Source organism: Vulpes lagopus, chromosome 5, assembly GCF_018345385.1.
Source record: "Vulpes lagopus strain Blue_001 chromosome 5, ASM1834538v1, whole genome shotgun sequence".
Taxonomy (NCBI): domain Eukaryota; kingdom Metazoa; phylum Chordata; class Mammalia; order Carnivora; family Canidae; genus Vulpes; species Vulpes lagopus.
Window position 1 is genome coordinate 9,701,187 of NC_054828.1, and position 25,890 is coordinate 9,727,076.

The 25,890-nt window shown below is 55.5% G+C and overlaps 1 protein-coding gene across 2 annotated transcripts; it reads left to right on the forward strand.

Moving 5' to 3' along the window:
• The first annotated feature begins 1,536 nt into the window (after positions 1-1,536).
• CBX7 (chromobox 7) lies at positions 1,537-21,984 on the forward strand. 2 transcript variants are annotated; one of them, XM_041755647.1, is made up of 6 exons: positions 1,537-1,777; positions 3,982-4,025; positions 11,155-11,220; positions 15,446-15,512; positions 18,169-18,517; positions 18,865-21,984. In XM_041755647.1, the coding sequence occupies exons 1-6, from the start codon at positions 1,709-1,711 to the stop codon at positions 19,017-19,019; spliced, it is 750 nt and encodes a 249-aa protein (XP_041611581.1). In that variant the 5' UTR covers positions 1,537-1,708; the 3' UTR covers positions 19,020-21,984. The 2 variants fall into 2 exon arrangements, with proteins under 2 accessions (XP_041611581.1, XP_041611582.1); XM_041755648.1 differs by having other exon boundaries at positions 1,546-1,777; positions 18,445-18,517.
• Positions 21,985-25,890: the final 3,906 nt, after the last annotated feature.

The window sequence follows — 25,890 nt, forward strand, 5'->3', positions numbered from 1 at the left end:
AGAGAAGTAGAGGGCGAAGCAGGCTCCCTGCAGGGACCCCCATGCGGGGACTGGATTCTGAATCACAGAATCACACCCTGAGCTGAAGGAAGACGCTGAGCTACCCAGCCGTCCCTCTGAGTGTATTTGGTATCTCCATTTGCCTCCTTTAGAATATAAGGATCTTAGAACCCTTTTACTCCACTCATTCGAGTTATATGCTATTGTTCTTGTGCATTTTAATTCTATTTTTATCCAGAAGACATTGTTATTGTTTTATATAGTCAATGTTCATTGTTCTTTATTCCCCGTTGCATCAGACCTAACTGTGGTCATCTTCCTCCCGTCTGAAATTCTTCCTCTGGAATTTCCTTGAGGGAGGGTCTGCTAGTGGCAAAGGTTTAGTCTTAGTATTTGCAAATGTTATTATTTTCTCCCCCTCCCGGAAAGATATTTTCATAATCATTCTTGAAAGAAAGCACATAATTCTTGAAAGAAATTTGCACTGGGTACTTAATTCTAAGATGATGGTTATTTTCTTCCTGGACATTAATCATTCCAGCGCCTTCTGGATGGCTTCCGTTGCGGCTGATCAAAAGTCAAGGGTAAATCTATTTCCTTTCTCTCCGCTCCAGACACAGGCGTTTGGACCTTCTGCTGAGGGGGAATAAGGAGCCATGGGAGGATTTTAAGCACTGGGGTGACCCAGCCAGATCTGCATTGGAGAAAGCGCTCTCGGGCACAGTGTGGCCCCGGATGGGCGGGGGGGGGGGGGCGGCAGCTCGCGCGGAGGTGGTAGCTGCAGGCAGGCGGGAGGAGGAGCGGGTCAGGGAGGCAGGACGCGGGATCCATGCAGGTAGGCGGCGGGGGCGGCGGGAAGGAGTGCGGGCGCCGCAGCGAAAACAGGAGCGGGCTGGGCGGTCTCGGGGTCCATTCATGTCACAAGCTAGAACGACTACTAGGGGCCGCGCGCCCCGGCCACACCTGCCGCCAATTATTGCCTAGCCCCGGCGCTCCGCGCAGCCGCCGGACGGACCGCCGGACGGACCGCCGGACGGACCGCGGAGCAGGCGCCCGCTGCAGACCCGGGATCTAGGCGCCTCGGTCCGGAGATGCAAATCTCCGCCCGCCCGGTGGTCCGCGCCCGGGCCCCGCCCTCTCCTCGGTGGGAGGTGGGACACGGGGCCTCCGCGCCCTGCCCGCTTCTGGTCTGCCCCACGGCGGCGTGTCGTTTCCGGCCTCCCGCAGTCACCGGGGGCGTCCTCAGAAACGCGTCTCGGGGCCACGATCCCGTCCCGCCCCGGTGGCGAGCGATGCCCGCGCCAAATAAGTCCCGCGGGCCGGCGGCGCTCGCTCGGCGGCGGGGGCGGGGGCGGGGCTCCGGCGGGGCGGGGCGGGGCGGGCCGGCGGGCAGGGGGAGGGGGGCGTGACCTGCCGGGCGCGAGCCGAGCCCCCGCCCCGCCCCCTCCCCGCGCGCCCGCCCCGCCCCCTCCCCGCGCGCCCGCCCGCTCGCTCGCGCAGAGGAAAACGTTGCGCAGGTTCAAAAATGGAACGTCGGCGGCGTGAGGGAGCGCGAGGGGGTGTGCGCGCGTGCGCGTGCGCGTGCGCGCCCGGGCGAGGGTGACGGGGTCCCCGCCGGCCCGAGCATCGCGCGCCTCAGCCGCGGCCCCGCAGCTCCGCCCCCGGCCCGGCTCGGCCCGGCCCCGGGCCCGCTCGCCCGCCGCCCCGCATGGAGCTGTCAGCCATCGGCGAGCAGGTGTTCGCGGTGGAGAGCATCCGGAAGAAGCGCGTGCGGAAGGTGAGGCTGCCTGGGGGCGGCTCCCAGGACCCCTGTGGGGTCCCCTGTTGGCCCCAGCACCGTCCCCTCCACGCTGGCGGCGAGGCGGAGAGTGGGGCGGGGGGGGGGCCGGGCAGCTCCGTGCTGCTGGGCTCGTCTCCCCAGCCCGTGCCTCAGTTTCCCCTGCCGCCTCGTAGGATGAGTAGAATAAAAAAGTTGTCGGCCCGGCATCCTGGGGGCAGCTGAGCCCGCCAGAGCTGGAGATTAGGATCAGACTGTGGGGATCCTGAACGCCATCCTCCCTCAGCCTTCCCTCATTCTAAGTAAGGGGAGATGGAGGCCCGAGCTGAGGAGAAGGCTTGCCTGGCGTGTTAGCGTCGGAGCTGGGTCCCGAACTCAGGACCCCGGACTCGGTACCGAGACCTTGGAAGTTGGAGGCGGAGCTTGAGCCTCCTGCTTCTGAGGTCTCACTCTGGACTTCGACCTTTTCGGAGCCCTCTACCCCCACCTCCGGCTTTCTCCCCGTCTTCCAGCGCACACCTCTCCCTCTTCCCCACCCCAACTCCGGCCCCGCCCGGCCGCGCTCCGCGAGGCCGCCTACAGCGCTGGGGCATCCTCTAAGCTCCTCCCCCTTCCCTTCGCCTCCAAAGCATTCACCCTGCAATTTAAGGAGGCACCAGTTTCACTGGGTTCGGGCACCCGCGCCTCGGGGCCGGACTCCGGCGGACCACATTTCCTGTGCACCTGTTTGCAGAGTGGTCGCCTCACACTGGAGGTGAGGGATGGAAGCCCTCGGGGAAAGTTCTTCTGGCACTCTCCACCATCCTTGCCCCTTATCTCCTCTCTGCAGCCCCTTGGGAGGCTCCAGGGGCAGGGCTGGGAGGGGTCTTAGAGGTCACCTCCCCTCCCCCAGTTGACATGGGCAGAGACTGAGACCCCCCCGCAGAGGAAGTGACCTGGTGAAGGTCACACCCCGAGGTAGAGATGGAGATAGAGCAGGAGCTCAAGTTGGTTAATTGCTAGCTCGTGGTCTTTGGAGAGAGAAAACTCAGTGCTGGGGTCTTGGGCCAAGGGTGAAGGTGGAGGAGGGCCATGGGCTTTTCTTCCCCCAGCACTGATGGAGTTGAACTCTTGGGGCCACCCTTCCTCCTCCCTTCCTCCAGGGTTTCCTCAATTTTCATTTATTTTACAAAGCCCAGTGCTTTCCACGCACAGTAGCCTAAGCAGATCCAGTGGTTACCCTCCTACACGGTAGTGCCAGAGAGTGAGGGACAGCATTCCTTCAGCCATTCATTCAAAATGTATTTATAGAGAGTCTGTTATGTACCAGGCACCCGTCTAAGCCCCAGGGAAGCATATATCCCTTCCCTCATGGAGCTGGCAGTCCAGCAGAGGAGACACGCAACGAACAAGAAAATAAATACAGATGCCTTCCAGTGGGGCTGTGTGCGATGCAGAAAGAGAACTGGAACGTGGGAGGGATGGCATTAGAAAGGGTGGTCAGGGCAGGCCTCTTTGAGGGGATGACTTATCGTGGTCCTAAAGTTCTGGTGTGGATTGGGTAGGGCTGGGAAGCCAGGCCCCCATCAGTGAGGAAGGAAGGGGTCAGGCTCTATTTCCTAACTACTGGAGGGGTGGTGACCACCACTTCTGAAGGTGGAGCCTTTGTCAGCGTTTTCTGGAGTCCTGCCAGGGTCTTTTGAGTTAAGAGTCCTAAAGTCACTGGCCTGGCACCCCCCAGGCCAGAGGTAGCCTCTCCTAGGGAAAGGGACTGGTGGGGCTAGAGCCATGGGAAACCTGCCACAGTGAGGAATTTTCTAGAATTTGGAGAGTCTTCTGTTTGTTAAAAGTTAAAAAGCTATGGTCATAATACTGGGACTCTGGGCACCGGATCTTTGGCAATCCATGCCCCATGTGGTCATTTCCCCATGTGTGACATGGGCTCTGAGCTTCTGCCATAGGAGCCCCAGAAACGTTTGGGGCCAGATGCACTCCTGTGCTTTCGCAGGAAGGACAGTCTGGGTGGGGTAGTCACCCAGCAGCCAAAGTTTGGGTGTCTTTGGGTTGGTGGAGCTCTGGTGTGTGTGTGGGGGAGGGGGGAGTGTCCCTGGACTGTGTATGTGTTATGGGGACATCAGTCTGCAGAAATTATTAGACCTTATTGTCCCATGATGGTTGTCGGGGCACCTGTGTATCTCACTTTGTCTGCTTCTCTTTCTTTCCAGGGTAAAGTCGAATATCTGGTGAAATGGAAAGGATGGCCTCCAAAGTAAGGCTCCTTTGTGTGTATGTGTCTGCCTACCTGTTCATCCTTCCATCCGCCTTTTGCCTCTCTCCTGACTAGCTTTTAGCTCCAGCTGCTTTAGTAATTGGCAGTTGAACCTTGATTAAGCCTCGGTTTCCCCTCTGCTCGCTGAGGGGCTGGAAGGACATGAGGGTCAAGGTGGGCCCTGGCTTCTCTTCTCTCCTGCTCTGCTCTGGGTTGAGCTCCATCTTTTGGTTGGAAAAGCCCCATTTCTGGCTTTTCCTGGCATCTGGGAGGTGAAGGCCCAGCATCTTGGCTTCAGAGATGGCTGAAGATAGAGATAGAGCAAATAGTAGGGTAGTGCTGAGTAGGGGGGGTTGTGGGGCTGGATAAGACAAGTCTAGCCAGTGGGGCAGGAGTCCTCAGTGCCATAGAGCTAGGGACAGAGCCTGAGCTCACTTTGCCTTTGGATAGCATTCTCCAGTCTACCAAGCAGGTTTTCCAGATAGCCTTGTGAAGCAGGGATGGTGGTGATCTCTAAAGATGAGAAAACATGCTCAGAGAAGGTAAGCATCTTAACTTAGGTCACACAGCAAGTGGAGGCAGAGGTGGGACTTGAACTGGGCCTCCCCACTTTCACATATGGCCTCTGGGCCTCTGTCTCAGAGTTGGACTACAGGTTGCTGGCTGTAGGTCCTCTTCCCACGGCTCCACCTCTCCTGCTAAGATCCAATCAAGAACCTTCCTACTAACCAATCACCTGCCAACAGGGGGGTGGGAGTGGGAGGGAATGAACAATTCGTGGGGCCTCTTCATTGGTCTGTGGGGGCCCTGCCTCCTTGGGAGTGACTCCTGGAAACCCCCTTTGCCCAGAGCTGCTGTTGCTTGTGCCAGGGGCTTTCTGCTATGTTTCTGTTTCTGACCTGGTATTGGATTCTGGGAGCGTCATGAGGGCCTGGTGGGGAGACACAGCAGAGGGAAATACAGCCTGTGTTGTCTCAGTTTCCCGCTCTGCAAAAGAGGTTGTATAGCGCACGCCCTGCGCTCGTCTTTCATGTTCCTTCACCTTGCCGGTGCAAGGCCTGGTCGCAAGTTTTCAGGGCGACCTGCAGGCATCCTGAGGTTGGGGTTGGGGACTGGCCAACCAAGTCCTGCCCTGGTCCACTGCTGCTGCTCCTGCCACCCACCGCCCATTGCCCAATACCCTGGACCTGGGGGAGGATCCCCTCCTCCTCACCGCAGATGAGAGGTAGCCTTCCAGCCTGTGTGAAGGGACAGTAAGAGTTGAGGGGGAGCTAGAAAAGGAGAAGGCCTGGGGTGGGCAGCAGGGCACCAACTCCCTGGTACATGTGCCCCCTTAGCTTCGGCACCAGAAGGAGCTGCATGGGAGTGTAGTCAGCCGGTTGGCCTTCAAGGCACCGTTGGCTATTTTTCCTCCTCGCTAGACTCCATCTTTTGAAAGATTTCCTTCTTGAAACAGAGGTTTCAATGAAAAATTCCTTCTTCCACGTTTTTAATCCCAAATGGATATGTCTGCTTATCAGAGCTTCAGCCAGGAGAGAAGGGCCTAGCACTCCAAGAGCAGCTGCTCATGTTCCTGCTGGCCTGAGCCCCCTGCCACTTGTTTCTTAACATGCTGAAACCACCAGGTGGGCCCGAATGACTACCTTTTGTGACTCCTCAAAGGGGTTCTGGGAGTCTTGTTTGACCAGATGACCCGGAGCACCCCTGGCTCCCCTGCACTTTGGTCCTGGGTTCCTGGCCTGGCTCACAGCTGTCTAGATCCCCAGCGTGGTGGAGCCTCTGCTTTTTCATCTTCCAACTGGAATAACGTTGTTGTGACGGGACAGAAGTCTCAGATGACCAGGTACTTACGAAATGTTGGTTCTTAATACAAAGTTAGCTCAGCTTCTAGGTCTCCCCACAGACAAGAAAGGAATCTAGGAGATTCCATTCCTCAAAGGGGCTCAAAGTAGTCTTAGAAATGGTTTAGATCAGTCCTCAGATGGGGAAACTGAGGCCCAAAGAGGGGAGATCATGACAAGAATATAACTTACAGCTCCCTTGCCATGTGGCACCTACTTCATGCCACCCACTGCATCACCCCACTTCGCTTGGAGGAAAACAGGTTGGCAGGGGGTGAGGCAGGAGGACCTGGGGTCCTTTGTAATCCGTGTGGGCTTTAGTCTCCCCTCCTTGGGGTTCCTTGCTTGGAGAAGAGACTGAGAAAGAGGGTGGGGAGTGGGTAGCTGGTTAGGCTGTTGCCTACAGGCCTGGGAGACTTGGTGAGGGTAGTGCCAGCGTTCATTGGTGGGGAGGAGAGTCAGCACTTTCGGCAGCACCTTCCTCGCCCTAGTCAAGGAGGCTTATATTAATAACAGAAACTATGATTTCTGTTATTAATCTGTGTGTCTATAGACACACACTCCGTGCCAGGCCTCTGATAGGCCATCACATGCTTTGTCCATTTTCTCCCCAACTGCAGACAAATGACTGCCCTTCATCCCCAGCAGATGGGGCAGAGGAGCTATCTTGTTTGTTCTGGAAGGTACAGAAAATTGCATAGGGAGGGTCTGGGGGCACAGGGCAGAAGATATTATTAAATCATCAGTTCCATCTCTGTGCCCCACACAGACCCTCAGATACTCCACTGATTTCAGCCTGCCCAGGACTGCTGTTCCCCCCTTTGGGAATGCATTCCTTCCTTCTTTTCCCACTTGTGAACACTACTCCATCTTTTAGGGAGGACTACCTCAGGGGAGCTTTGGTAATGATATTGTCAGTGGCCAAAGCAATAACCAGGCTGCTAATCAGTAAGCACCTTGCATGAGTCAGGCATTGGCCCATTTTTTAAAAAAAATATTTTATTTATTTATTCATGAGACACAGAGAGAGAGAGAGGCAGAGACACAGGCAGAGGGAGAAGCAGGCTCCATGCAGGGAGCCCGACGTGGGACTGGATCCTGGGTCTCCAGGATCACGCCCTGGGCCAAAGGCAGGTGCTAAACCGCTGAGCCACCTGGGAATCCCGCATTGGCCCATTTTTAACTGCCTCTATGCAACCCATTTTACAGATGGGGACACAGAAATCCATAGCAGAGGAGTCTGTGCCCCAGGGTCAAATATAGCTGGGATAATCTGAACTGTGGTTTCCCTGATCCCGGGGCATAGGAGCCTAGCACCTGTGATACACCATCAGCTCTGCCAAAGGTGACTTGGCTATTCAGGAGCAAGGGCTTGGGCTTTGGGGCCAGACCAGGCTGTCTTTGGAGCCTAGTTTTGTAGATTTACAAGCTGTGTGACCCATGGCAAAGCCCTCAATCTCTGCACCTCTCATCTCTCCACATGTAAAATGAGGCCCTAGCCTCACAGGACTCTGTTGAAGGGTTGATAACACAAGTTGATAACACAGTGCCGGGGACAGAGGAGGTGGCCGTGCATCTTCCTCCTCCAACGCTGGGTTTGGGTGGCAACAGCAGAGGCCAGCGTTCCAGCCTGGCAGGTTTTCGCCCTGTATTTTGATTGATTTAATTAACGCGTCTTTGCTTTTATTACGTATCACACGGATGTAAGTGCTTCACGTGGCTTAGCACATCTAATCATCACATTAAGCCCCCAGTACAGGGACCTTTGGCATTCCCACCTCACGGATGAGGCCCCAGCAGCGGCCTGACTTGAGCACCGCCGCACCCGTCTCCCTTAGACCTGAGCGCCCCGAGCGGCGGCTCATTTTGGAGGGCTTTAAATTGAACTGTTGGGGGGAACTAGGGCGGGCCTGGCCCCGGGGGGCCCCGCCCCCCGCACGGCGGGAGCCTGCGCAGCGCGGCTCAGGCGGGGCGGCCGCGAGCCTGTTTACCCGGGCTCGGGGGCGGGGCGCCGGTCACGTGGCCGTGTTTACCTCGCGGCCGGCGCGCGCCGCCCCCGCCCCCGCCCGCCATTGGCTGGGCTGGTAATCCGGGCGCGCCCCCTCCGTGCGTGCGCGCGCACGGCGGCCCCGCTGCTGGGGCGGGGCGGGGCGGGGCGGGGCGGGGCGGGCCGAGCGGGGCTCTCCGCCCCCCACGGAGCGCGGTGTTCCCGCCCTGCCCGCGCCGGCCCCTCCGCTCGCCCCGCCCCGCCCTCCGGCAGTCCCAGGTCCCAGGTCCGCGGCGGCTGGGCCGTGCGCCCCGCTCCTCTCACCGCGGCCTCTGGCTCCCCGCGTTGCGGACCCGGGCCGCTGGCCTCCACTTTAGGGGGCGGGGGTGCCCGAAAGACTGAGGCGCTGCGTCCCCCTGCCCTTCCTCTGCCGTAGTCTGGAGCAGGACCCCCTGCTGCTTACTGAGTCTGACCCTGTCCCATTGTTTCACGTGCTGCCACCCCAGCCAAGTAAAGGCCGGGCCTGAATCCGCTGAGCCTTTCTGTGCACCCACTGTGTGCAAAGCCTCAGTCAGATACAGGACAAGGTCAGTCAGTACTGCCTTTCGCCCAGGGACATCACAGCCCAGTGTGGAGCCAGGCGCAGTGCCGGGTGAGAGACCCAAAGGTAGAGGGTGGCCAAGATTCAACAGTTCCAACCACAGACTGGCCACTTACTGTCTTCGTGATCTTGGCAAGATGCTTACATTCTGTGCCTGTTTCTTCATCTTTAAATAGGGTAACCTACCTTATGGGGGTTTTATGAGGAATAGGTGAGCCCCTGGCAGTGAGCGGTGCTATTACGGTGATGGTGGTGGTGGTGAGTCTTAAGATGAGGAAATTGAGGTCCAGAGAAGGTTAGGGACTTGCCAGGAACCACATAGCACCTACATCAACAACCAAAAAATGGGCAGGGCAGTGGGCAAGTGAGAGAGACAGAGAGGACCAGAACAGTGTAGAATCATCTTAACAGCTAGAGAAGGGGAGAGGGCGAAGGTGGACACAGAGGACCACAAAATTCCTCGTTTCTTGTAACTAGTTACAGTTGAAGAAATTTAACCTTTGTTATGGAAGAGGAAGTTTTGGATCTCTGCCAGTCTCCGGTTGCTTATACTTTGGGCTCTATGCAAACTATCAAAAAAACCCAGTTTCACTGTTAGCATTTCTTCAGGGTGAGCAGAACTCTGCAGTGGCTTCCATAGGCATTCCTAGAGCACCTAGGGTCGGAGGCTGGGCTGGGCACCCTGGGGAGGGTTTATAGTCTGCCAGCCAGGGTGCCACTGGATTCATCAATAATTTTGGCAGATGCCAAGTGCGCCAGGCTGTGGAGAGCAGCAGAGGGGAGGGTTCGTTCTGCTGGGAGTGGGACAGTTTGAGGAAAAGGATGTCAGGGGAAGCTACAAGGGCTGGCTCTGGAAGGATGAGGTCATGGAGGGACTGTCCCTCAGGCGGAGAGCATAGCACGTATGAGGGGGGCTGTGATGGTGCCTGATCGGGCTGGGCACGTAGCACTTGGGTAGGGACTGTAAGGCCTTCAGGGCTCGGACCTTTGTTGCTGAGTCCACAGAACCTGGCACGGGGCCCAACATAAACTAGGTGTGCAGAAGTGTCAGTGGCAGGAAGGAGGAAAGGGTTCTGTCCTCAGGTAGCTTGTTCGAATCTAGATTCGACTTCTTAAACCAGGATGGTTTAAGATGAAAGTTTTAGCTCAGCTGGTTAGGAGGAGTAGGAACAGGGCTTCCACCAGCCAGCCTCTTGCTGCCTCCTAACGCCTGCCTAATACCTGCTCGCCTCCCTTCCTGTCCAGCAGAGCTGGGCATACAGCCTGGGCCAGAATCATGGTGCATTGCTTTGCTGTTGTTTTTACATATACGTGTATACGTGTGAACTTATGTGTGTGTTTATATGCTTGTGTATATATTGTGTATTTGAATATTGTGTATATATACACATTCAGGTATGTGTTTTAAAGATTAGTTTCTTTATGCATTAGCATCTGTTTATGGTGAGTGATACTAGTTCTTCCGTTTATGGAAGTCATAAGTTTTTTTTTTAAGTTTATTTATTTATGTTTTTAGTAATCTCTATACCTAATGTGGACTTAAACTCAGGACCCTGAGACTAAGAGTCACATACTCCTCCGACTGAACCAGCCAGGCGCCCCCTAAAAATTTGTTTTTTTGTTTTTGTTTTTTTTGAGATTTTTTTTTAAGGTTTTATTTATTCATTCATGAGGGCAGAGATCTTTACCTTCACCACCAGGTGTGAAGCCCTGGTGCGAGGATTCCAATGTGGGGCTCGATTCCAGGATCCTGGGATCACACCTTGAGCCAAAGGCAGATGCCAACCACTGAGCCACCTGGGTGCTCCTAACATTTGTTTTTAAAATTATTAAATGAAAAAAATGAGCTGCTTTAAAGGCAAGTGTTAAGTAAATAGCAGTGCAGGTAGCACAAGGATGGCTTCAGCTGTGGAGCTGCTAAGCTGATGCTCCCCAGGCTGTCCCACCAGGGGATGCTCCCCAGTCTGGGGGTGGTGGAAGGTCCCCACCTGAAATACTAAAGGGACCTGCCATGGGATCCTAGGATCGCTGAACCATCTACCAGATTCCTGCTGCATGCCAGGGCGGCAGGGGAACTTCACACCTGGCAGTGAAGGTACAGATGTGTGCCGAGGAGGGAGGGAGTGGCTCCGCCTGGGCAGAGGAGATGCTGGGGCCAGGGCTTGCAGGTTGTGGGCGGGGACAGCAACAGTAAGCACTGCACTATGTACTTAGATGAACGTATTAAGCAGCACAAGAGTTCTTTACAGATGGGGAAATGGAGGCACAGGGATGTTGAGTAAATCCTTCAAGGTTGGACAGCTAGCAAGGGCTGAGCTGGGATTTGAACCCAGGTAGTCTGGCTCCAGAGCCAGACTTGAGCTCTTGACCACAGGCTCATGCCTCCCACAGGAAGGGAATCCTGGGCAGGGTACCCTGTGCTTCTGGGGTGAGCATGAGGCCTAACTGGGAGTTGGATGCAGTTATTTATAGGGTGGTGTGATCACTGCTCAGAATGAGGGGAGTTCTGGTGTCTGGAGTTCAGGAGCCCCCTGACCTAGCCTGGGCAGCCAGAGATAGCTGCGAGGAGTAGGTGACAGTTATGTTGGGCCAGAAAGGGAGCAAAAGCCTGCAGATGGCAGGCCCTGGTGGAACAGCTATACCCTTGGTGAATGCCAGTGGGGGGCAGGGCAGCTTCTGACCTGCGGTTTCTCTCCCCAGGTACAGCACATGGGAGCCGGAAGAGCACATCCTGGACCCCCGCCTGGTCATGGCCTATGAGGAGAAGTAAGGGGGCCTCAGCCTGACTGGGGCTGGGCATAAGGCAGGCTTTGAGGTTTCATAAGAAGCCTGCTGCTGGCTTGGCTCCAAACATGGGGCATGGGCATGATGGGGAGGGGGTTAGGCAGGGACAGCCCGATCTCATATGCAGCTGAAAGAAGGGGGTGGGCATCAGATACCAGCACAGCCAAGGGCCCTTTCCTATTGCTGAGTGATGTCGGCCACTTTTCTAACCTTCCCAGGCCTCGGTCTCTCTGCTGTAAAATGGGCCATCCCCTAATAACACTGGTCCTGATTTTCCCAAAGGTAGGACTTCTAACTGCTGTGAAAAGTATAAGAATGCTTTACGGAGATGCCCTGTGTAGGGCCAGCAATGTCAGTAATGGACAGTGGTGGCCTTGATAACAGATCAGAGAGAGATTCTCCCTAGAGACTGTCTCACCAAGAAAAGGAGAATCCAGTGAAGCTTGAGAAAGGCCAGGGGATGGACTGTGGCTTCAGAGCAAGGATGTCTGAGTTCTGGTCCGTCCCACTGGCCACCTCCCCGCTCAGTGGCCATGGGCAAAGCCCCCCGCCCCCCCCCATCTCCCTTATCTGCCAGTACTCTGCTCTGATTCTGAATGTTAGTGATTGGCAGCTCCGCTGATGGGCAGTGAGGTTGCATCTCAGTGGGGAGCCTTTGACAAAATGTCGTTTCTCCTGATGTAGGAGCTTTTTGAATCTGTTGCTTCACCGATCTCCCCACCAGCAGGCAGCCCAAATCCTTCTGTATCTTCTCACCTTGCCCACCTGTACAGAGTGGGATCTTTGCACAAAATAATTTATTTCCATTTGGCCCTTTATGGTGATCTCCTGAGATGGGGATGAGAATCTCCTCTGATGGATGGGGAAGCTGAAGCTCTGAGGATCTAAAGAGCTTTTTGGGGGACATTACCGCTGGGAAACCACCCAACCAGGGCTTAATCCAGGCCTCCTGACTCCCAGTTAGATGCCCCTCCCCTGCCCTTCCTTGCCCTCTTCCATTGCTTCTCCCCAGGAAGCATCCTGCCCATTCTGAGGAAAACTCTCCCCTGTTCTCCTTTAAAAATCAGGGAGTCCCTATCCCACAACGTTTTTCTGGCTCCTTGTGCTTGGTGGGGCCTTGGATTGTGGTGCTGGGGAGAATTCTGTGGAATGTCCTAGACAGCAGTGAGGAGAGCATCAGGCAGGTGTCCAAGTCCCGAATTAGAATCCTGGTTCTGATGCTCACCAGCTGTGTGGTGGTGGGCAAGGCCTCCTCCCCCTCGGGGCCTCATGCTCCCCATCTGCAAAGTGGCAATAGTGCTGTTGACCTTACAGGGCTCTCACGGGGAGCAAGGTGTATGAAAGCACTTTGTAAACCAGTAAGTGTGGGCACACGTGTGTGAATGATCTCCGTGATGGTAATGAAGGGTCATTTGTTTGCTTGTTCATGGCTTGAGGTTGTGCCATGTGCCAGACACTGTTCTAGGTGCTAGGGACACAGCAAGGAACAAAACCAAATCCCTGTTCTTATGGGGCTCGAATTCCAGTGCAGAGACAGATAATAAAAACAACACCAAGAAATGTATATGCTATCAGATGGTCATAACTACTGCAAGGACAGGGTTGGGGGCAGGGGGAGGGGATGGGTAGGAGTTCAAGGGTCAGTTAGGTGAGGGTGTTTGACCAGAGACCCGGATTACTTGAGAAAATGAGTCTAGCAAGTATTTTAGGGAAGGACATCCCAAGTAAAGAGAACAGTCAATGCAAAGGCCCTGGGGTGAGAGCCAATGTTTAAGGAACAGTATGGAGGCAAGTGTGGCTCTGAATGCGGCTGGCTGGAGTGGTGTGAGCTGGGTGACGTGTGGGAGATGAGGCAGGAGTGGGGAAGTTGAAGGAAGGGGGTGCACAGCTCAGGGAGTGCCACTGAGTCCCAGTGGAGGATTTGGATGTTATTTTGAATGAGTCAGAAAATAGTTAAGGAACAAATGAAGAGCTTGGAAACCTTTACAGACAGATCCACTGTGTGACTTTTCGCCTTCTTCTCTCAGTCTTGGTGAAGAGGGGGTAAAAGAGGGATGATGCCCATTTAACACTAGCCTTGCAGGGTTTTAAAGAGACTCAGAAAGAGTCTGGCAAAGGGGCTCTTCTGTGGAGTCCCGCCAACAGGGAGAGGCGGAGAGGTTGCAACTCCTAGGGTGCCACCACCCTAGGGCCCTGGACATTGATGTCAGGATCCAAGGCTGACAGAAACCAGGCCCTGGGTGATAAGGACTGGATAGAATGCACCCCTCCCCCTTTACGCATGCACGCACACGCACACACTGCATTGGATTGGAAACCAGGATCGTATGGCCTGGCAGGCCTGCCCTGCTGGCCCTGACTGGACCCTGGGCCTGACCCTCGCTAGGCCTGGAGCTCAGCTCTTAGTGGCAGAAGCTGTCAGAATTTTGGCACTCGGCAAGTGACTTAAGCTCTCTGTGCCTCAGTTTCCACGACTATAACGCAAGGATAGTGATAGTGGCTCTCTCACATGTAAATGCCAGAAACACACTATCATCATTGTTCTTTTCTCCCACAACCCTTCCTTCTCCCTCTACTTCCTCGTCCTCTCCCTCTTTTCTTTCTCTTTCCTCTCACCCCTACCTCACTTTATTATTTTAGCTTTTCTACCCTCCATTTTGATAAATCCCAGGGACTTCTCTTGCTCCTCCCAAACGCCCTGATGGCCAGCTGAGAAGGGACCGTCTTGCTCCAGACGAGGACTGTGAGGTCCAGAGGGGAAGTGATCAGTCAAGGTCTCCCTGGAGTCAGGGTAGAGCTGGGCCTGGAACAGGGTGTCTTGGTGCCCAGCACTGGTCATAGGGTGAGACCACCTTGAGACCTTGAGAGAAGACTCACCCTCAAAGGCCGGCAGGTCTGTCCTGGCAAGCCAAGTGGCTAGTATCACGGTGTGGTCAAATGCTGACTCCAGGGCCTCAGGGCAGACCTGCTGCAGCCAACCCCACAGGGAGGGAGGGAGGAAGGGCCCTACACAGATGCATTTCCCCCAGTGTCCCTGGAGCCCGTGGGCAGTGCTGCCCTGAGGAGGGAGGAGGGCTAGTGGTGGAAACAGCCACCTGGGATGGGCAGCCCTGAGCTCAGATGGAGAGACTGTCTGGGGTCACACAGCCAGTAGGGGGAAGGGAGCACACTCCCAGCCTCCACAGTCTCTCCACTGCCCACATGGCCTCTGTAACTGGGGCCACAGAAAGTAGGAATGAAACGAAATAGAATACAAATGGCTTTGAAGTTCTCCACCGGCACTGTTGTTGGAGTCTCTGTTGTGTTGTCTTGTGTGTGTCTTGTGTGGCTTTGTATGCATCCTCGGGTCGTGCCTGTGTGTTTGTGGTGTGGGGAGGGCACCCAGCAGAGAGTCTGGCATCTACTGGAGACTCAATATAGGCAAGTTGTTCTCCCTTTTCTGAACCAGATGATAGAAGCAAGAGCCTGTCCTCTCCACCAAGGTCATCCAGATCCCCAAAGGGGAAGAATCTGGGTAGAGCTTTACTCACGAGAGGACCATTTCCTTTTTTTAAATTTTAAATTTTTATTAATTTTTTTAAAAAATTTTAAAGATTTTATTTATTTATTCATGAGAAACAGAGACACAAGCAGAGGGAGAAGCAGGCTCCCCACAGGGAGCCCGATGCAGGACTCGATCCCGGATCCCTGGATCATGCCCTGAGTTCAACCGCTGAGGCACTCAGGCGTCTCACGAGAGGACCATTTCCATTCTCATCAGCTCCCCTGGGACATTCGAGGCAAATTTGATTGACAGGTTTCTGTACAACTCTTCTGAGAGTGGAAACTGGAAGAACTGCATTGTTTTGGAGGGTGTACCCAGTGGCATGGAGAGCAGAGCTCTGACGTGACCCTGGAGCCCAGTAGAGACCCACATACTTTGGGAGATGTCACGCAAGTCCCACCTCAGTGGTTAGGACCAGTGGCTCTGCCCCTGCACCCCTTTTGCCAGACGGGAAGACCAAGGCCCTGGGATATGAACATGGGGCCCCACTGTTAGGGTGTAGAGAAAGCAATGGAGAGGAGTCCCTACCTGAGGATTGGGGGTGGCCTATGGCGGGTGCCCCTTTCCCCATACACAGGAGAGTATGAGGTGGAGCGGATGCTTTACTTTCCCATAAATGTCACCAGTGTTTGCTTTTCTTCTGCCATCTGCTTTGCACCCCAGGGAGGAGAGAGACCGAGCGTCGGGGTATAGGAAGAGAGGTCCGAAACCCAAGCGGCTTCTGCTGCAGGTAACCCCGCCAGCCCTGGTGCCCACCCTGAGGTCCCCCTGGCCCTCTCATCAGTCTGCCCCAGCCCATGCATTTGCACCAGCTAGTTGAGCTGAACCACTTACCCTCCTTGCTCTGCCCAGGGCCCTGGGGGGTGGTGCACTCAGGGGGTAAGTCTCCATTGGGGGGGTGGGGAAGGAAGACAGCCTGGGCGGGAGGTGCTGTGGGGCTCGGGGCAACGTGGGTATATGGCTGAAGGGAGCCTAGAATTTTGAAAGCCTAGGATCTTGTAAGTGAGCCTTTATGATGTTCAAAGTCCCCAAATGCAAAATTGTAATATTTGAGGACTTCAGGAAACATAAGCTTTAGAATTGAGGCAACATGGGCACCTGGAATTTTAGAATCCAATAAAAGGACACTCAGAATTCTGGAACTGTTGTCTTGGGATGCCCTAGAAATGGGGCATTTTTGAGTGAGAAGGAGCCTGTGGGGCCTCCTGTTCCAATCCTCTGCCACACGCAGGCTTCTAAACTCCAGGATGCCTCACGTTGCCCAGGTCTTGGGACCACTTTGCTGACTTCACTGTTGTGCTTGGAAAGTGGGTAGAGTTTGAAGTGATGTGATTTGAGGCATGTCTCTGCCTCTCTGAGCATGAATTTTCTGATCTATAAAATTGGGATAAAAAGCATACCTGCTCTCCTTAATCGACTAACGTTCACCTAGGTATTTGAAGCCAAACAATATGGCTTCTTGGTCTACACAGAGTGTGAGCCATGTCCTGTCTCCTGCCCACTCTTGATTATAGATCATCTGAGGCTTTTGCCGGAAAGGATGGGTTTCCCTTCACGCAGTGGGCATTTTCCACGGGGTCTGGTGTGAATTGGGTCCCAAAAAGGAGGGTGGCATCTGTTTGTCAGACGTCTTCTCCATGCTAAGCTCTGTGCTCAGTGCTGCTGCTCACAAGTGAATGTGCATCACCCGCCCACAAAGCCTCCAGGAGGCTGTGCTTGGTATCGACCGCCATGTGACAAGCTAGTCCCAAACTTAGCAACTTAGAGCAATGAACACTTAGCATATCACACAGTCTTGGTGGGTCAGGAATGCAGGAGTCCCATAGCTGGTTCTTTAGCGACTCTAGTTCAGGCTACAGTTGTAATGTCAACCAGTGTGCACTCATCTGGAGGTTGGACCGGGGCTGGGTGACCTGCTTCCAAGGTAGCTCCTCGTGTGGCGGCAGGTCAGCATTGGTTGTTGACAGGAGGCCTGGAACTTTGCATGTGGGCCTCTCTGAGGGCTCCCGGGTGGTTTCACAGTGTGGCCCCTATCTTCCCCCAGAGCAGAGGATCCAAGAGAGCAAGCGGGGGGCACAGTGTCTTTAATGAACTAGCCTTGGAAGAAGTCCTATAATAGGTAGGGGTTGAGGGGACCACACATGGATGTGAATTCCTTGAGGCAGGAATTGGCGGGGGGCAGTCTTGGAGGCCGGCTTTTTCATCGTCTCACTGACAGAGAAACTGAGGCTCAGGGAGGCCAGGAGTTTACCCAGGGTAACACAGCTGGATTCAAACCTAGGTCTGAGTCCGGGGGCTCCTGGATGCCTATTAGTAGCTGCGGTTCTCTCTTGGTGAGGTGGAGAAGGGCAAAGACAGATTGCCTTGCAGCGTTAGAGGAGTTTACTAGGCTTGTGATGGCCACCGAGCCAGGATGAAGGAGTGGATTTTGATGAAGCTGCAGTAGGATAAGCGCTGCTGGCATTACAGTCTTGTCCCTACCTCTCCCTGGCTGGCCCTCCTTCTGTCCCAGAACAACCTGTACCCTGTGCCAAGTGTTGGGAGTTAGTGGGCAGGGTGGGAGAATGGAGCTTATGCCTGTGATCTCTGCTCCCAGCTGGGGAGGTTTGAGCCACCGTCCCATCTGAAGCCTCACTGTCTTCCCTGGCCTCTGGTGATAGGTGGCAGCAGAAGGTACTGTCCTGGACCTATCCAGGCCCTCTCAACACTTAGCACTTAGCATCTTTCTTGGATTTGTATCCATTTCAGCCAAAGTCAATAAGACAAATCCCTAGTGTGCGATGTGGCACCTGCAGGGGGAAGGGCCTGCAGAGCAGAGGAGCACCCTGTGGGCTGCGAGCAGAACACCATCCCAGTGGCTGCGTGACCTGGGGCACCCAGTGCCATGTGCACCCCTTAGGTACTTGCCCCCAGAACCCGAGGGCATCCACCTCACACCGTCTCCTTGGCCAGCTGGCTGTTTCAGCCTTGGGGGTCCTTTAGGAGGCAAAGATTCCTTCCCCGTGGTGAAGAACTCCTTAGTTGGGACCAGAAGAAATCCAGATTTGCTTTTTCTTGGTCAGTTTTCAGTCTGTGCTCCTGTGGGCTCCTCTGCTGCGCTGGCCCGGCCCTGAGCTGTACACAACCCCCTGGGGAGAGGTGGCTGCCCTGTGGGGCCAAGATGAGCAGCTGCACCAGGCCAGGCTGGGGCAGTGGGGGTGGGTGATGCAGGCTGCGGCTGCTCAGAGGGTGGCTTTCTGGGCTGGGCTAGGGGTTGGAGGAATGGCTGGCTCCAGGCCGTGAAACACAGGGAAGGGCACTCCAGGTGGGAGGAACAGCATGAGCAAAGGCGCGGCAGCGGCTGGGAGGGCAGGGCTGACCCGCCGTGCCCTGGCTTGCCCCCGCAGCGGCTGTACAGCATGGACCTGCGGAGCTCGCACAAGGCCAAGGGCAAGGAGAAGCTGTGCTTCTCTCTGACGCGCCCACTCGGCAGCGGGAGCCCTGAGGGGGTGGTCAAGGCAGGGGCACCCATGGTGGACAAGGGCCCCATGGTGCCCGCCCTGCCCTTCCCGCTCCGCAAGCCGCGGAAGGCCCACAAGTACCTGCGGCTCTCACGCAAGAAGTTCCCGCCCCGCGGGCCTGACCTGGAGAGTCACAGCCATCCACGGGAGCTCTTCCTGCAGGAGCCAGCGGCCCCGGACGTCCTGCAGGCGGCCAGCGAGTGGGAGCCTGCTGAGCAGCCCCCCGAGGAGGAGGGTAAGGCATCCCATGCCCAAGCCCCAGAGTGCTGGGGGGGGGGTTCCCTCGAGCCATTGGGTCCAAGTGCTGCAATGCCCAGAGGGGGCCCGAGGTGCTTCCGAGGCTGCACAGCCTGCAGGGGCCCTGGCACAGCCCCGAGCTCTTCCTGGGGTCCCACTGGGGGTCAGCCTATCCAGGCTGGGAAGACGAAGGTAGTGACCTCCTCCCGGGCGTCCGGCCTTAAGCTAGACCCAGAGCTGGCTGCAGCTCCAGAGGGGGACCTGGTGCTGGGCGGGCAGGGATCCAAAGGCAGCAGTGTTGCCAGTGCTGTCCTTAGCTCAGTCCATCTCCTGTGTCTGTCGCAGATGCAGACCTGGCCGAGGGGCCACCTCCTTGGACACCCGTGCTCCCCGCAAGTGAAGTGACAGTGACCGATATCACCGCCAACTCCGTCACCGTCACCTTCCGGGAGGCCCAGGCGGCTGAAGGTTTCTTCCGGGACCGCAGCGGGAAGTTCTGAGTCACCATTTTTACTCTTCGTAAACTGTTTGCTTTTGGGCTTGGGGTGGGGACTTCCAGAGATGGGGAGGGGTTGGGGGCGGGGTAATTATTTTATTTAAAAAACATGGAACAGGAGCAGGGGGAAGATCCTGACATTCTCCCGCCACCTCGCCCCTTTCTCTGCGCGTGATGTTTACAGAAAGGCTTGGTGGTCTGCGTAGGGGGCTGGGGCTGGGGCGGCCTGGCATTGCCCTGCCAGTCAGGGGGCCGCCTCCAGGCCAGGAGGGCCACACCCCTGGCCGCCTGCATCTCCATCCATCTCCATCACTGTACGGCTCTAGAGATGCAGCAGCTGGTCCCAGGAACCAAAGGAGGATGGGAGGGCCCAGACCCTCTCCCTTGAGCCACCCACTCCCACCTTTCTGGCTGGTTTCCCTTTTCCTTTTTGGGGTGGGGGGTGGGGTTCTTTCTTTTTAACTTTCCACTCCAGCTTTGCGGTGGGATATGGAGTTTGGCTTTGACCAAAAATGACTGGGTCAAAATGAGGGCGCAAGAGGAAGGCTTTGAGGTTGTTGGGGTATGTTCCATACCCTTCCCTGGGGTGGCTGCCAGCTGAGCCCCTCCCATTGGGAGCCCCTGCCCCCCATCACCTGGCCTGTGAGAGACACTCACATGCACACGCAGCCACATGGGTGCACACACACTGCCCTGTGACCTTGTGACTGCAGGTGTGTGTCTGCAGATGCACACAGCGGGTCTTGCAAACCTGTTTCGAAACCCTGACCTGGCAAATTGTGGGGTGGTTCACAGCACCTGAGAACTTGTCACAGGCACCCCACACTTCCCACCCTTGCACGGCACGGCACCGGACAGGATCTATCCTGACTCGGTCCGCTCACAGCTGTCAGTGAGGGCCGGATGGCCTCGAGGCTCCCGGCACACAGTATGGTTCTGTGGCTTACCTGGCAGGCTGCAGGCGTGCCAGGGTCAGCACAGGCTCTGAGGCACTCGATCCTGTCCTTCCTCCCCTGAGGGGCTCTTGTTTTCTCTGACTCAGGTGACTTTTCAACCCTACCCCCTCCTCTCTTTTTCTGCCCTCCCAGAGAGGGAGGGAGTGTCCCACCACCTTCTCAGGGCAGCCTTCAACTCCTGAAACCCTTCCTCCTTCCATCCTGCTTCCCCTGCCCATCCATCCCAGATGCCACAGCTGAGAGTGCCCCGGTTTTCCTGTGTGTGTTGGGGGGGGGGCTCTGCGCGTCCTCCGGTCAGGCTGTGCTTAAGCACTGGAGCTGCTGGGCCTGCTGGGCAGAAGGCTTTTGCTGCTGGGAGGAGGGATGCTGGGAGGAGGGACGCTCATCTCCTACTTTGCACAAATGTGTCCTGTGGCCAAGTAGCTTCCCAAGTGTGAGGAGGGGCTTCTCTCCTGCTCCAGCCCTGGAAGGGAGAAAAAGCCAGATGGGGGTAGATAAGAGGAGCCAGGGGAGCAAAGGTAAGAGGCCGGCTCCCTCCACCTTCCCCCATCATCAGCGTTGGGGTCCTGTAGGGGGAGGCCCTGCCCACCATCTCCCAGGGCTCTCTCTCCACTCTGCTTTGTCCTGAAGAAGTCAGCAGAATCCTGCTGAGGCAAGGATAGGGCGATTCTTCCCCCAGACCCCTTCTTCCCGAGTTCCCGAACCAAAGACAGCCTGGACCCCATTTTTGTTTGGGGTGCCCTGCTGGCAAGATTCCTAAATCCCTGAGTCTCTTTCCTTCCTCCTTAATCCTTTGTTGTCCAGGGTCAATTCAGTGCTTCCAATGGGGGCGGCGGGGGGGGGGGGGGGGGGGGGGGGGCGCGTGGTCCGCTCTGGTGGTTCCTCCCAGCTTGGGAAGTTGACTCTAGAGGAGCTCGTGGGGGTAGGAGGGGCAGCAGAGCCCCCCACCCGCCCCACCCTGCTGTGAGACCCTGGGTCTGGGAAGGGCAGCTTGGAGTTGGTGGGGGTGGAGCGGGCCTCTAATCGAATGCTGTTGGCCTTGGGTTTGGGACCGGGCTGGCAGCTTGCAGTAGAAGGCACACACCCCATCCCCCAGGGGACATGGGACTTCTTCCTGCCTCATGGGCACTTTCAAAGAGCTGTTTGTGCAATTTGCAGGCTGGGAGGGAGGCTGGGGGCTGTTTGTGGAGTGAGACGGCTCATGTTCTGTCTGCATGGCAGAATGCTTCTTGCCTCTTCTTCGGCCCTTTGGGCACGCAGGGCACCCTGCGTCTCAGGGCAGAAGCCTGTGAGCTGGGGCTCCCCACGGCTCCCCAGGGTGGAGACCTCTATGAGGGGCTGGATGTGGCCTCGCAGGCCTTTTCCCAGCCCTGAGCATCCCGGGGGGGCCTGGGACACTGAGCTCCCACCTACCCCGCCCCACCCCACCCCACCCCAGAAGGCCAGTACTCACAGGGGTGGTGGGGGCTTAGAAAGAGTTGGACTGCCTGTCTTTCCTTCCCCAGCCCCTTCTCATTTTGAATGTAGAGAGCCCGGTCGGTACTTTCCTCTTGCTGTGGGATGGGGCGAGGACAGGATTCCCCCACCCCTGGCACGGCCACTTGTAATGCCCAGCCGAGCCCTGTCATCCCTTCAGGGTGACGATCCCATTGCTGACTCCCCTCCTGCGGGGGGAGGTGCTATGCCCGTGTAAGGTGGCTTAGCTTTGCTTTGTAAGTGGCCAGCCTGGCCTCCACGTCTCAGCACAAGAACGCTGCCTTTGCACGGAATGAGCGTCGAGCTTTGTTCAGACAACGTGAATGTATTTGGGAGGGATGGGAGTGCGGGTTGATTCCAAGCACATGCCTTTTCTGAGTGAGTGTGTGCTGGGAGGGCTAGAGTGGATGCAGAGCGCGGTTTATTTTTGTACTGATGTTGGTAAGAGACTGTATAGCATCTATTTATTTAGATGATTTATCTGGTAAATGAGGCAAAAAATTATTAAAAATACATTAAAGATGATTTTGAAAAAAATCTCTTGCACTCGAGCCTTCACTTTGGTGGCATCACAGCAGTGATGAAGAAGGAGCTCCAGCCCCTGGGAGCCCCAGGCCTGCCAGTTACCGACCATGATCTTAGGTCAGCCTGTTTTCTGAGGCCCCCGCACATGTGGTGGGATGGTGAGGGGTGAGAAAGTGCTCGGGAACTGGAAGCTGGAATGTAGATGGGTGAGTGCCCACCGCTGGGGTCCTTGCAAGGTGTCATCAGAAGTTGAGTGGTACATCTCATCTTCACCTTTTCTCTCCTTCCTGCCAAGTGTGTTCTCTTCTAGAACCCTGGGGTGGTCAGTGTCCCAGGTCTCTGGAATTGCAGGTTCTGGAACCTGGGATTGTCTCGAGCTAATGCTTATCTGCTGTTCAACCAAGCTCGGCACTCCTGTCTGAGCCCAGAGAATGGCAGTCAGGGCAGAAATGAATGACAGCTGGGAGAGTCCTCTAAGCTTCTCTGCATTTAGGTTCACCCTGGGCTCAGGATAGAGACTGGACAGGAACATACAGGGTTGATGACAGAACAGGTAAGAATCAACTCACGTCCCAACCCTCCCAATGGCCATGTAGGTGGGGAGTGGTGGCAGCCATGCACATGTCTGTGAAAAAGGGAGGATGGATAATCTGGAGGTTGGCTTAGGTGGTAGAGTTGTCAAGACCTGGGAAATGATTTTGATGTAAGGGTCAGGGAGGTGTCACGATTGTGCCTGGGTTTCTAGTTTGGACAACTGGGTAGATAGTGGTTCTTCACCTGGATGGAGACTGAAGGAGGAGAAGCAGGTTTGGAGGGACCTCAGTCATCCCTAGAGGCAGAGCCTAAGGCAGGGATTATTATTTGGGAAGTATCCATGGAGTGGGAGTGGAGGGGTAGAATGAGTCAGGGAAGGAAGAAAGGCCACGGGAAGCTGCTTTGCCGAGGTCACCATTATGGCAACTGTGTGTCATTCCACCTGAAATGACCCAGGAAGTACTCACATGTCTCCCAGAGTTGTCCATTCCCAAAGGATGAGGAATGGGAGCATTATTCACTGAGTGCCATCCACTGCTGGTCGAGGGTTGCCCTGGGGTGCACCAACCCTAGCCCTCAACTTCCAAGCTTTGCATGTGCCAGCTTCCACTGTCCTTTACCCCTGTCTGTTGTACTGAAAGAGCCTGGAGCAGGAGGTGGAGACATGCAACTGTGCACCCCATGCACAGCCCAAACAGCTGAGGCCAAGACCTGAGTGTCCAGGGGGCCACTGAAGCTGTCTTCTCTGTGTAGACTCACTCTTTCAGAGTCTCCAAAGAGATGGCCGGTTACAACCTCTAAATAAAGACTTGATGGTGAGAGTCCTCAGTGCTGCAGCCAGCCCCAAGCCTGTTACTGACGTTCCTCACCTCCCTCCTCTGCCCCTCACTCAGCCCGAGTGCCCTCTGGTCCAGGCTGTGTGCCTGGTGGGGTGACCCAGCCTCTCGCCCATGAAAAGTCTGAGCCCTTGTCAACTCATCTTTGTCATCTCAGTTGAGTCTGCTGCAAATGCCTGTTCATAAATTGCCACTGGGCACCTAGAGGGACCTCGGTGACACCTCTGCGTGCAGTAAGCAGCAACCCTGGCATCTCGGGTCCTCAAGCCATTTATCCCCATCAATTAAGTGACCACTGTTTCTGTCAAAGTGACTGGGTGGCAGCTGTGGCACTGTCCCCTGGTGGAAGCGTTCCCTCTGCTGGAAACTAGGACCTCTGATTGGCCAGGATCTAAATTGCAGGGCTGAGGAGGGCCAGGGCAGCCTCTTCCTGGAAGCAGCACCTCCATGAGATCCTGGAGGACAATGGCCTGACTCCATGGGGGTGACGATGGCAGTGATGGGACAGGTGATGTGGGCAGAGAAGACAAACCTGATCGCAAGTTGGTGTCCAATCTAGTGTGAACTGCCGGCTTCTCCAGCAGAAGAATCTGGTGCAATCAACTTGCCATGAAAGGTCCAGTTGATCTCCCTGGGGCTGATGCTGTATGGAGGGCGAACCTCAGCCCCTGGCTCTGACACATTGGCCATTCCTCAGCTATGGGACCGAGCCTTGGGACCCGCTTTGTGAAAGGAAGCTCATACTGTTAGGCCATGAGAAACCTCCATGTCAAACCTCCATGGTCATTCCACTGGTGGTTTCATTGTGCAGGCACCTGGTGACAAGGACGACGGCTGGCACTGACAGATATGAGATCTCCACGGTGAGTGCTCCCCAAAGGGTGTGAATCTGAGATACAGTGTGCCCCCTTCAGGAGAGCATGGTCAGAGGTAATAAATCCATCCCTACATTTCCATCAACCTGAGCCTTCTGGCCCTTTCCTCAGAACTATGCTGAGACTGTTTCAGCATCTGTTGTGGTCACCTGCAGAGGCAGATGAGCCCTCTGGACCCCCAAAATTTGTTTCAGATGTTGAGACGTGTGCAGTACACACATCAGAAGGTGTGAAAATATGGATTACATGCATAATTAAGGAGAATGGGGAGAGTAAGCGGGCTCTCAAGCGGGTCCAGAATGGCCTGAGAGAACTAGGAGGGGAGGCTGGGCTGGGTTTTCTTGCTGTTAGAGGGCAGGCTGGGCCAAGCACCCCTCCACTGATGGGGTTTGAGTCTTCTGCTGATACCAAAAGAAGGCACATCAGGCTTTTTTATCAGTTTTCCCAGATGTGGGTGCAAAGAGAGAAGGGGGGAGTGAGGCTGAAAAGCTGTCAGGAGTTAAACATCAAAAAGAGGGTTCAAGGGGCACCTGGGTGGCTCATTGGGTTAAGAGTCCGCCTTGAGCTCAGGTCATAATCTCAGGGTCCTGGGATGGAGCCCTGCCTCAGGCTCCTGGTCAGCTGAGAGCCTGCTTCTCCCTCTCCCTCTGCCCTTCCCCCCATTTGTGCTCTCTCTCTCTCTCTCTTGCTCAAATAAATAAATAGATAAGATCTTTTAAAAAGGGGGGTGGGGGAGCTTCAGACCCCTTGTCACAGTGTCTCCATCCCATTGGGGGCTGTGGTCAGGCCCGGCCTCAAGGAGCCCCCTTGCCAGTGCACCAGGGCTGGCAGCAGGTGACCTCATCAGTTGGGTAACCCCTGTGTCATGGTGAGTGCTCTCACATCGACACTGCCTCCCGTGCTGTTTATTGCCCCCCTGCCCCTATTAGTCTGCAAGCCTTCAGCCCAGCCCCACACGTGCACCCCTCATTCCTGCTCGGGTGTGTCAGCGGCTCTCTCAATTCTTGGGGCGAGTTAATGATGTCCTCCTGGGGAGGGAGTGTGCTTCCCTACTTGGTCCATGCTGGGATAAGAAGAAGAGGCGAAGGTGAATCTTGAGAAGGAAAAGTGTAATCTGGAGGGGTATCTGCCTCAGGTGACACCGTCACATGGTCACCGCGGGAGACGTCTCCTCTTACCTAGTCAGAGTGATGGGCTTCCCATGCCAGCCTCAGGGGTCAGAAGACTCTGGTGGTCAGTACTCAGACTTTTACTCCAAATGTTCTCATCCCAGGGCTTAGGGTTCTGTTCCTTCCCGGTCAGGTTCCCCGAGTTGGCCTAAGAGGCCTCCCGAGGCAGCGCGTAGCCTCCTCTGCACCTCTCATGGCTAAATATTGGGCCCAGTGGTTCACAAGTTGTGCCCCATGGCTGTAGGAGGTCAGGGGCTCTTGAAACTTTGTCATATGTAAAATGTGAAAAAATATAAAAATATATGATATAAAAATTATATATTTATTTATATTTATATATATGATATATATGTGAATATATATATATATGAAAAATATATATATATATTCACAATAACGATATTCTCCCAAACAAACACTTAGGCTTTCTGGTGTCCACAGCCTTGCCCGAGTTGACATTGGCTGGGCTGACTGCCATTTTGTTTCTCCAGGCTTTCCCACCGA